Source organism: Thunnus albacares, chromosome 3 (genome assembly GCF_914725855.1).
Source record: "Thunnus albacares chromosome 3, fThuAlb1.1, whole genome shotgun sequence".
Lineage (NCBI taxonomy): Eukaryota > Metazoa > Chordata > Actinopteri > Scombriformes > Scombridae > Thunnus > Thunnus albacares.
In genome coordinates, this window is record NC_058108.1 from 3,788,320 (window position 1) to 3,801,241 (window position 12,922).

General features: G+C 34.8%; 1 protein-coding gene across 2 annotated transcripts in view; it reads left to right on the plus strand.

Annotated features, from left to right (window-relative positions):
• Positions 1 to 12,922, plus strand: part of LOC122978837 (C-type lectin domain family 4 member M-like) — a 39,759-nt gene that overhangs the window by 7,179 nt on the left and 19,658 nt on the right. For both annotated transcript variants that reach the window (XM_044345864.1, XM_044345865.1), the window contains exons 8-15: positions 311 to 394; positions 1,630 to 1,704; positions 2,621 to 2,704; positions 4,283 to 4,366; positions 5,108 to 5,191; positions 6,427 to 6,501; positions 7,422 to 7,505; positions 8,879 to 9,021. In XM_044345864.1, coding sequence (XP_044201799.1) covers positions 311 to 394; positions 1,630 to 1,704; positions 2,621 to 2,704; positions 4,283 to 4,366; positions 5,108 to 5,191; positions 6,427 to 6,501; positions 7,422 to 7,505; positions 8,879 to 9,021 — 713 coding nt within the window. The remainder of the gene's footprint in view (positions 1 to 310; positions 395 to 1,629; positions 1,705 to 2,620; positions 2,705 to 4,282; positions 4,367 to 5,107; positions 5,192 to 6,426; positions 6,502 to 7,421; positions 7,506 to 8,878; positions 9,022 to 12,922) is intronic.

Sequence of the window (12,922 nt, forward strand, 5' to 3'; positions counted from 1 at the left end):
TATACCACTGAGAAAGAAGAGGATGGAACATTAAAGCTTTTAGTTCATGCTTTTAATTTTGGCCATCAAAGTAAAAATTAAACCCCATTCAAAATGTTCTGCTATTAGTCTTGCAGATATAAAGTCGCATATATCACCTTGGCTTTGTATGAGGGAATGGTTTATGTACAGTATAACAATATTAAACTTTACCTTTCATTAATAATTAAAACACAATTTCCATTTTGTTTTAAAGTACATCATCTCTGTACTTGTGGACATGCTTTGATGCTGTTGTATGACAGCTTCATATTACTTTTTCTGCTCTCAGATAAGAAGACAGCGGACCTTGAGGCCAGCTTTAAAACCCTCACTGAGGAGAGAGATGAGCTGAAGAAGAATCTGACTGACTTTGGTAAGTGTGAAAATTAAACTGCACCAAGCAATCACAAAAAGTTTTGCAATCCATTTGTCACACTTGATAACATGAGCAGCAGAGAAGATTGATATGCAGCCATGTTATGTGCTGTTGTCTCAGCCGACTACTCGTGCTCTGGAAACTATGTCAGCATTATGTGTTGTGTGATGTAAAGGAAAAAAATCTGATTTGATTGATAAAAAAATCATTTGACTCAGATTTCATCATCATCTAGTGTGAAAGTGGTGTGAATCTTATTTTGAATGATTGACAACTGTTTATATTATTTATATGGTAAAAATCCTAATATTGACTGTTAATGTTAAAAAAATAAACCAATGTCATTAGTAATGATGGACTGATGTCGATTTATTGGGATATAGCTGACAAACAAATGACAATAATGTACATTTGAACTGATTGATTCTCTTCAAATCTGTTATTAAGTGATCATGTAATCATTGTTTATATAGGGTGTTACATATTTGTCAAAGTTAGATGTTAAAGGATGGGTTCACAGTTTTTCCAAGTCTCTCTTAAAACAACAGCCAGGAACCCAAATGAACATTGAAGCAGGTTTTGCTGGCTGTAATCATTCCTCCTGTTCATACTGACTATTAAAAGATCCCCTCCAAACGTGTTTACAGTGTAAGTGATGGGGACAAAATCCACAGTCCTCGTTTGAGCAAAGATGTATTTAAAAGTTTATCTTAAGATAATATGATTTTTCAGTCACCTGACTTAGTCAAATGAAGCAGATATCTTCCACAGTTTCAGTCTTTTTTAATTAAAAGTTTCTCTCTTTGGGTCTCGATGGACAGTGTTTTCCTGTTCAGCTGCAGCAGAAGGATCGTAACAAAAAGAGGGAATTTGGCACTAAAAAAACAGTAACAATTGACTTGATTTGATTAATATGTGCAGCTGTGTACAGTTTCTAAAAGTTCTGTCCTGTTTGGTATTGCAGAAAAACTGTGTTTGGCTGACATTCAGGGAGAGATACAAGTTTGTGGGCCTTTAGAATCACAAAGCAAAATAACCGTTAAGACATTAAACCAATGTCAGAATTTTCAGCCTGTAAATCTGCTTATATATTAAATGGAAATTCAGTTTTAAAATGAAGTGTCTCCTATGTTGTGGTCATGCTGTAATTCTGTTGCAACTGATGGTAATCTCTCTGTTGTAAATGGCCAACTTATTGCACAATTTGCATGAAAGTCTTTCTTGTCTTTCAGACCATTCTCACAGTACCAGCTACAAACACCTGACCGAAGAAAGAGACACGTTGAATAGGAACCTGAGTGACTGTGGTTAGTACAGTGATGAACTACACCAATAACAAAGACTTGTATCTTAAGTTGTATAAGTATAACATTTAGAAAATGCTTCATGTCAGATGAAAGCTGCCATTTAAATGTTGTCAGTGCCAGAAAGACTGGTATCATGATCCACTGATGTACATGGGTTCAGTTTGGGACCAAGAGTTTATAAGTCCCTGAAATGTGTCACTGAGTTAGTTGCTCTTGCAATCAGTGGCCATCAGTGAGTCATTCATGGTTGAGCATCAATGGCATCCAATTATTGAATTAAATAAAAATTATATTATATTACAAGCTATGATGATCACGATCACTTGCTCTGACTGCTTCCTAAATGTTCCAGTCTACATATATTTTCATCAGTGTGTAGATCACTTGATCAATGACAACATAGACCTCACCTCAGTTTGTGTTCTCAGGCTACGTTGCAGTCTCTGATATTATCTTCTGTTTGGCAGCACATAAGAGTTTGTGGTTGACTGACTTTTAAAGACAGAGGTACATGTATGGGAAAGTTTATAATCAGAAACAATCAGAAAGTTTAATAGCAGTAACACAACTGATGGCTGTTCAATTAATGCAAAGCTTGTGTGATACTACACCACTGAGAAAGAAGAGGATGGAACATTAAAGCTTTTAGTTCATGCTATTCATTTTGGCCATCAAAGTAAAAATTAAACCCCAGTCAAAATGTTCTGCTTTTAGTCTCGCAGATATAAAGTCACATATATCACCTTGGCTTTGTATGAGGGAATGGTTTATGTACAGTATAACAATATTAAACTTTACCTTTCATTAATAATTAAAACACAGTTTCCATTTTGTTTTAAAGTACATCATCTCTGTACTTGTGGACATGCTTTGATGCTGTTGTATGACAGCTTCATATTACTCTTTCTGCTCTCAGATAAGAAGACAGCGGACCTTGAGGCCAGCTTTAAAACCCTCACTGAGGAGAGAGATGAGCTGAAGAAGAATCTGACTGACTTTGGTAAGTGTGAAAATTAAACTGCATCAAGCAATCACAAAAAGTTTTGCAGTCCATTTGTCACACTTGATAACATAACAAGTATAACAAGTTTGTGGGCCTTTAGAATCGCAAAGCAAAATAACCGTTAAGAAATTAAACCAATGTCAGAATTTTCAGCCTGTATATCGGCTTATATATTAAATGGAAATTCAGTTTTAAAATGAAGTGTCTCCTATGTTGTGGTCATGCTGTAATTCTGTTGCAACTGATGGTAATCTCTCTGTTGTAAATGGCCAACTTATTGCACAATTTGCATGAAAGTCTTTCAGACCATTCTCACAGTACCAGCTACAAACACCTGACCGAAGAAAGAGACACGTTGGATATTTGACATTCACACCAAAACATGTTACAAAAATAAAATAAATGTTGAAACCAAATTCACAATAAACAATATAAAACATTTTGTCTAAAGAAAAATAACTTCACACGAATTTAAAATATGACTTACATTTCTAAATAAATAATAGGCTTAACTACAATATAATGTAATATATGTATAAAATATAATCTAAGATATATATATATATATATATATATATATATATATATATATATATATATATATATATATATATAATATGTATAAAATATAATATACAGCACAAAAATTATATTACCCAAAACACACTTACTTTACTGACATTACTACAATCACTCCTATTTTAACACATACACCACAGTTACACTCATCCTACACTGATATGACGTACACAGAACCTTTCTGCAACATTAGCATAACTCTCACTTGCACTTGCACTTAACCTCTTAACAAAATGGCGCGACTCTACCTTGTTAACGAGCGACCGGAAGTGAAACTGGTTTGAATATAGCATCTCTATTTACCATTAACTCGCGACTGACTGGCTTATGCTCTAAACCAATCTTTTAAACACATTTTTATATGTTACCACATGCAAAGGTCTGTAACTTTCACTGACAAAATTGTAGAAAACCGAAATTCACGGAGGTAACTATTATCAATGGTGGCGCCCACAAAAACATACAGCAACAAAAATACGTTCCAAATACATCTCTAAACCATATCACAACTTCACAGAACAATTTGCAATGCATTTACATTAGCTAGTAAACAAAGCTAATCATAGAAAAGCAAGTTTTAACATACCTGTGGATTAATAAGGGAGAGAGCCAAAGTTAGCATCTTGCTCTAGCCGATGCTCATTTAATATTGAGCTGCGCATGAGCAGAGCAGATACAAGTGATCTCCCTCAGGTATCCACAGTGGCATTAGAGCACTGCCTACTGACATCTTTGAGTATTGACCTGATGTCAAAACTGTATAAACAGAGTTAGATTAGTTCAAATAATTAACAGAAAACTTAGGGGGTGTCTGTTTACACAAAAAACTTAACTTGTGGCATTTCCAACCCATAACATATAACAATATTAAACTTTACCTTTCATTAATAATTAAAACACAATTTCCATTTTGTTTTAAAGTACATCATCTCTGTACTTGTGGACATGCTTTGATGCTGTTGTATGACAGCTTCATATTACTCTTTCTGCTCTCAGATAAGAAGACAGCGGACCTTGAGGCCAGCTTTAAAACCCTCACTGAGGAGAGAGATGAGCTGAGGAAGAAGCTGACTGACTTTGGTAAGTGTGAAAATTAAACTGCACCAAGCAATCACAAAAAGTACCAACTGGCCATCAGTGAGTCATTCATGGTTGAGCATCAATGGCATCCAATTATTGAATTAAATAAAAATTATATTATATTACAAGCTATGATGATCACGATCACTTGCTCTGACTGCTTCCTAAATGTTCCAGTCTACATATATTTTCATCAGTGTGTAGATCACTTGATCAATGACAACATAGACCTCACCTCAGTTTGTGTTCTCAGGCTACGTTGCAGTCTCTGATATTATCTTCTGTTTGGCAGCACATAAGAGTTTGTGGTTGACTGACTTTTAAAGACAGAGGTACATGTATGGGAAAGTTTATAATCAGAAACAATCAGAAAGTTTAATAGCAGTAACACAACTGATGGCTGTTCAATTAATGCAAAGCTTGTGTGATACTATACCACTGAGAAAGAAGAGGATGGAACATTAAAGCTTTTAGTTCATGCTTTTAATTTTGGCCATCAAAGTAAAAATTAAACCCCAGTCAAAATGTTCTGCTATTAGTCTCACAGATATAAAGTCACATATATCACCTTGGCTTTGTATGAGGGAATGGTTTATGTACAGTATAACAATATTAAACTTTACCTTTCATTAATAATTAAAACACAATTTCCATTTTGTTTTAAAGTACATCATCTCTGTACTTGTGGACATGCTTTGATGCTGTTGTATGACAGCTTCATATTACTTTTTCTGCTCTCAGATAAGAAGACAGCGGACCTTGAGGCCAGCTTTAAAACCCTCACTGAGGAGAGAGATGAGCTGAAGAAGAATCTGACTGACTTTGGTAAGTGTGAAAATTAAACTGCACCAAGCAATCACAAAAAGTTTTGCAATCCATTTGTCACACTTGATAACATGAGCAGCAGAGAAGATTGATATGCAGCCATGTTATGTGCTGTTGTCTCAGCCGACTACTCGTGCTCTGGAAACAATGTCAGCATTATGTGTTGTGTGATGTAAAGGAAAAAAATCTGATTTGATTGATAAAAAAATCATTTGACTCAGATTTCATCATCATCTAGTGTGAAAGTGGTGTGAATCTTATTGTGAATGATTGACAACTATTTATATTATTCATATGGTAAAAATCCTAATATTGACTGTTAATGTTAAAAAAATAAACCAATGTCATTAGTAATGATGGACTGATGTCGATTTGTTGGGATATAGCTGATAAACAAATGACAATAATGTACATTTAGAATGATTGATTCTCTTCAAATCTGTTATTAACTGATCATGTAATCATTGTTTATTTAGGGTGTTACATATTTGTCAAAGTTAGATATTAAAGGACGGGTTCACAGTTTTTCAAGTCTCTTTTAAAACAACAGCCAGGAACCCAAATGAACATTGAAGCAGGTTTTGCTGGCTGTAATCATTCCTCCTGTTCATACTGACTATTAGAAGATCCCCTCCAAACATGTTTACAGTGTAAGTGATGGGGACAAAATCCACAGTCCTTGTTTGAGCAAAGATGTATTTAAACGTTTATCTGCAGATAATATGATGCTTCAGTCACCTGAGTTAGTCAAATGAAGCAGATATCTTCCACAGTTTCAGTCTTTTTTAATTAAAAGTTTCCCTTTTTGGGTCTTGATGGACAGTGTTTTCCTGTTCAGCTGCAGCGGAAGGATCTTAACAAAAAGAGGGAATTTGGCACTAAAAAAACAGTAACAATTGACTTGATTTGATTAATTTGTGCAGCTGTGTGCAGTTTGTAAAAGTTCTGTCCTGTTTGGTATTGCAGAAAAAAATGTGTTTGGTTGACATTCAGAGAGAGATACAAGCTTGTGGGCCTTTAGAATCACAAAGCAAAATAACCGTCAAGAAATTAAACCAATGTCAGAATTTTCAGCCTGTAAATCTGCTTATATATTAAGTGGACATTCAGTTTTAAAATCAAGTGTCTCCTATGTTGTGGTCATGCTGTAATTCTGTTGCAACTGATGATAATCTCTCTGTTGTAAATGGCCAACTTATTGCACAATTTGCATGAAAGTCTTTCTTCTCTTTCAGACCATTCTCACAGTACCAGCTACAAACGCCTGACCGAAGAAAGAGACACGTTGAAGAGGAACCTGACTGACTGTGGTTAGTACAGTGATGAACTACACCAATAACAACAACTTGTATCCAAAGTTGTATAAGTGTAATATTTAGAAAATGCTTCATGTCAGATGAAAGCTGCCATTTAAATGTTGTCAGTGCCAGAAAGACTGGTATCATGATCCACTGATGTACATGGGTTCAGTTTGGGACCAAGAGTTTATAAGTTCCTGAAATGTGTCACTGAGTTAGTTGCTCTTGCAACAGCCAACTGGCCATCAGTGATTCATTCATGGTTGAGCATCAATGGCATCCAATTATTGAATTAAATAAAAATTATATTATATTACAAGCTATGATGATCACGATCACTTGCTCTGATTGCTTCCTAAATGTTCCAGTCTACATATATTTTCATCAGTGTGTAGATCACTTGATCAATGACAACATAGACCTCACCTCAGTTTGTGTTCTCAGGCTACGTTGCAGTCTCTGATATTATCTTCTGTTTGGCAGCACATAAGAGTTTGTGGTTGACTGACTTTTAAAGACAGAGGTACATGTATGGGAAAGTTTATAATCAGAAACAATCAGAAAGTTTAATAGCAGTAACACAACTGATGGCTGTTCAATTAATGCAAAGCTTGTGTGATACTATACCACTGAGAAAGAAGAGGATGGAACATTAAAGCTTTTAGTTCATGCTATTAATTTTGGCCATCAAAGTAAAAAATAAACCCCAGTCAAAATGTTCTGCTTTTAGTCTTGCAGATATAAAGTCACATATATCACCTTGGCTTTGTATGAGGGAATGGTTTATGTACGGTACAACAATATTAAACTTTACCTTTCATTAATAATTAAAACACAATTTCCATTTTGTTTTAAAGTACATCATCTCTGCACTTGTGGACATGCTTTGATGCTGTTGCATGACAGCTTCATATTATTCTTTCTGCTCTCAGATAACAAGACACTGGACCTTGAGGCCAGCTTTAAAACCCTCACTGAGGAGAGAGATGAGCTGAAGAAGAAGCTGCCTGACTTTGGTAAGTGTGAAAATTAAACTGCACCAAGCAATCACAAAAAGTTTTGCAATCCATTTATCACACTTGATAACATGAGCAGCAGAGAAGATTGATATGCAGCCATGTTATGTGCCGTTGTCTCAGCCGACTACTCGTGTTCTGGAAACAATGTCAGCATTATGTGTTGTGTGATGTAAAGGAAAAAAATCTGATTTGATTGATAAAAAAATCATTTGACTCAGATTTCATCATCATCTAGTGTGAAAGTGGTGTGAATCTTATTGTGAATGATTGACAACTATTTATATTATTTATATGGTAAAAATCCTAATATTGACTGTTAATGTTAAAAAATAAACCAATGTCATTAGTAATGATGGACTGTTGTCTATTTATTGGGATATAGCTGATAAACAAATGACAATAATGTACATTTGAACTGATTGATTCTCTTTAAATCTGTTATTAACTGATTGTGTAATCATTGTTTATTTAGGGTGTTACATATTTGTCAAAGTTAGATATAAAGGATGGGTTCACAGTTTTTCAAGTCTCTCTTAAAACAACAGCCAGGAACCCAAATGAACATTGAAGCAGGTTTTGCTCGCTGTAATCATTCCTCCTGTTCATACTGACGATTAGAAGATCCCCTCCAAACATGTTTACAGTGTAAGTGATGGGGACAAAATCCACAGTCCTCGTTTGAGCAAAGATGTATTTAAAAGTTTATCTGAAGATAATATGATGCTTCAGTCACCTGAGTTAGTCAAATGAAGCAGATATCTTCCACAGTTTTAGTCTTTTTTAATTAAAAGTTTCCCTCTTTGGGTCTTGATGGACAGTGTTTTCCTGTTCAACTGCAGCAGAAGGATCGTAACATAAAAAGGGAATTTGGCACTAAAAAAACGGTAACTTTGAAAGATTTTGACTTGATTTGACTAATTTGTGCAGCTGCAGCCTCATATCATACATTTTTAAATAAAGATCTTCATGGAAGGAGGACTGTGGATGTTGTCCCCATCACTTACATTGAACGTGCATTATGAAGAGATCTCTTAATTGCCAATATGAACAAGAGGAATGATTACAGCAAGAAAAACATGTTTCAATGTTCATTCTGACACCTGACTATTGTTTTAGGACAGACTTGAAAAGTGAAGAACTTATCTTTTCTTGTTATGACTCTGTAGATTTCTACTACTGTATTAAACATTTATAACACTTTGACTCCAAGTCTGTAATATATCATCTTTCTGTTCTTGCATAGATTTCTTTATTATCCCTGCTTACATATCTCTGAATAATATAATGCAGTTTTGATACCTCAGTGGAAATGTATTTGTTAATTCTCGTTACTGGCGTATTAAGGATTTGTCCTTTTTTTTTGCTCACAGTTCACTACTCCCAACAAGGATGGAAGTATTTCAACGGTAGTTTCTATTATATTTCTTCGAACATCAAAACCTGGAATGAGAGTAGAACTGACTGTCTGCAAAGAGGGGCGGACCTAGTGGTTGTCAACAGCAGAGACGAACAGGTCTGTGTGTGTGTGTGTGTGTGTGTGTGTGTGTGTGTGTGTGTGTGTGTGTGTGTGTGTGTGTGTGTGTGTGTGTGTGTGTGTGTGTGCACTAATGGATGAATCAGTGTTTATCACAGACATGGAAAGAGTGAAATATTGATTGAATGCAAGTTCATCAAGGTACAGAATGATGGAAATTGGTTAAATATTTATTGATTATTGTATGTTTCTCTTTAAAAACAAGGAATTCATAAATCAATACCGAAAGAGGATGTGGATTGGACTGACTGACAGCGAGAGAGAGGGGACGTGGAAATGGGTGGATGGGACTCCACTGACAACAAGGTTCACACATTAATATTCATTCAAACTAAATCAATCTTTGTAGTGAAACTAAAGCCTCTTTCAAATCACAATAGCAGCTGAGTAGACTTTAGATTTTTATAAGCTGACTACATTATCAACAGTTTTTAGGGAAATATTTTTGATTTGTCATCGTTTTAAGTTTAACTTGGCCACATTCTGTGTGTTGCTGTTCATTAAATGCTTGATGGTTTGTGCTCTTTATTAAAAGCTTTCTTTTTGGTTTGTTTTCAGCTTCTGGCTCTCTTGGGAGCCTAACAGTTTTGTTGGACGAAATGAAGACTGTGTAGAAACAAAGTTCTACAGTGACAAAAACGGCTGGAATGATGTAATATGTGGAGATAGAAACTCATGGATCTGTGAAAAGAAAATGTTTCTCTAACTCAGCTTACACACCACCATGGCATCTACTACTATATATAACTACTGTATGTTTAAGACATGAAGATAAGATGCATTTACCACTTTCAGCTAAAGACAGCACTGAAACATGATCATTGCTAAGCTGCAGGCAAAGTGGCATCAGACACAAATATCTAACTTGGTTTAGAAAATGATAGACTGTAATGTATCCATACTTTGATTAATTTCTAATACATGTTATCGCTAAATAAAAGTGTTTTGTTGTCATCATAAGAATGGGACAGACAGCGCAGAGTCTCACCAGGTTAAACTTCATTCTGTCACCTCCCACACTGCACTATATCTTAAAGGATAGGTCCACAATTTTTAATATCTCTCTTTTTTCAATTTTTATAAAGATAAGAAAGAAAACGTGTACATGTGAAACATATGTGCTTAGTCTCACATATATAAACTTTTGAAGAATTGAACCAGTTTATTATCAAACAAACTGGAAGGCCTGAAAGTATAATTAATATAATAATAATGATATAATTCTTGACCTTTTCTCTTTCCATAAATATAGTGAGATTATGCAATGAAGTTTCTCCAACAGGAGGCGGATAAAAAAGCATTGAACTAAAGAAATTTATTCTGAGAAGAAGTTCAATTTTATAATCAATTTTCTACCAGAAAAAGATATTGATACATTTCTCCATCTCAATCAATCTGACTATAGATTAAAAAAGAGAATTAAAAATAATTATTTCAGATGGGAAACCAACCACCAATTTTTCAAGCCTATCTTAAAACAGTAGTCAGGTGTGTGTGTGTAGCTACGTTGAAAAAGTTTTAACTTGCCGTCATCGTTCCTCCTGTCTGTAACGGCCCCGAGGAGATCTCTTCCTAACGTGATTTCAATGTAAGATAATAAGGGACAAAATCCACAAAATCCTGTGTAATCTGCAGCAAGTGAGTATCTTCCAAAGTTACAATCTTTTAGTAAGACATTCTTTCTTTGTGTTACTGTCCCTAAACTGCAGATTAGCAAAGGATCAGTGGCTCATATTAACTTCAGCTGAATTTAAGAATGAGTTTTTACAAAGTACGAGGACGTGTGGATTTTGTCTCCCATTGCTTACATTGGAAATATGTCAAGAAGGGATCTTTTCACAGTCAGTGTGGACAGGAGGAGACTTGTTTCCATTGTGGTCCCTGATGTAAAGACAGTATTGATGCAGGAGTCCAGGTGCCATAAAATCCAGGAACCACGATCATGGCTAAAAGTGTATTAGGTCCACCTAGAGCTGAAACTTATGCAGTAATACAGCAGCCCAGCAACAAATCCACCCTACATGAAGGTTATAATGTTTAGTTTGTGTTGAAGCTGTTTTTGAGAGGTGTTGACTCAACGTCATGGTCATTTTGTAGGTTGTGTCCCTGTTGAATTGTATTGCATTATTGTGAAAAGTGTTTGTAATATTTAGTCTACCATCGTTGATACAAATGTAGAGGACAATGTGACTTTAACTTCTTTACACTGGTTGTCGTTTTCTTTCAAAATCCATTTAAAAATAAAAATAAAATCTTGCTAATTATGTACAAGGTTGATTCAGTTTTTAACACTGTCGTCTTTCATTGTGGACTTTGTACATTCTCAGTGTGTCTGTGTGGGTTTCTTTGGGTCTCTGGTATCTTCCCACAGTCCAGACTCCAGGTTAAGCTCAAAGGGTGACTGAATTTTTGCTGGTGCTTGCTATCTCATAATCTACCTTCTATTGCTTTTATCTATTTTTAATCTGTTGATACAGATCCAGTTTTATTTCTTTGTGTCTAAACATTTTTGTGTTCACTCCTTTTATTATACTTATTATATAATATATATATAATATAATACTTATTATACTTATTATATGTAATTATCTATAATAAAATATAACCAGTGGATCTGGTATAATTGGACCTTGACAATGTGTAACATCGTTCCCATAGAGACAGCAGACAGAACAGATACCCGACCTTCAGAGTCTATTACAGAAGCTTTTGCCAACCCTAAAATATTCCACAAATTGAGTTTAATTATTTGATAGTGAAACAGAGACTGCTTCACTTTGATTTTTTATTTCAACAAAAAACATGCTTAAAGGCGTTCTTAACCACTATAATTTAGTGTAAAACTGTAAATTATATAATTGTTCAGTACAAAAAATGGATATATGTTCCACTCTGAGAATATTATGAATAGGTCTATTTAAAAAGATGTTTTAATTTATTTTTCTGAAATATGTAAATTAATATTCATCAGTTGTCCAACCCTACAGTAAACAGAGATAAAAACATAACATTTCTCCAAAGCACTCAGAGCACATGATCATCATAGCTTGTAAGTGTGATAAATTTGTAATAGACACAAATTAAGATGACTCACAGAGAACAAGACGCAGGGAAATATTGAGAGCAGCTTGTAGGATACACAGGAGTCCAAAGCTCACAGCAACCAGTCTGTACAGTTTTATGCCTGTGTGCAGAAACTTCCCACCGATCCACCAACACACACACACACACACACACACACTCACATCAAACACAAAAGTAAACTTTCACACATTCTTACAGATATAATGGAAAATGTTGCAGACGGGTTATTTGTTCACTTTTTATTTTTGTCTTCTTCAAAGCACAAATCTACCTTCTCACTAATCAAAATGTACAAATTTTGATTTGATACATACACTCGACCAAAAAGTGGTACTGATTTCATAAAGAGTTACTAAAACTTAGTGATTTGAACAGCAAGTCTAAATGTCGCTGAGGATAAGTCATCCAGGATAGTCTATTGTAAATCTTGTGTACATACTGTAGTGTACTAATAAAAGTGAGCCACATTTGTTGACTTCAACAAGTGGTTTAATGGTCACCTAAAACTAAAACCAATAAAACAAGAAGGTATCACAGGATACATGTGACAAAACATGACAAATGGTCGGCACAATTTTTGAATAAAGTTACATGACCAAAAAGCTTGCAATTTAGTGTACCAGATTAATATTGAGCCTCACGCTCGAGCGAGACAAACATTCCTCAGCTTCATCATTCCTGTTTCCACACACGCTACATGATCATTTGAGTTTGTCTCATGATTTGATCACAAAAAAACAAACTTGTAGCAATGCAAGTCAATTCAACAAGCCTCTAAAATTAGTTTTGAATAATT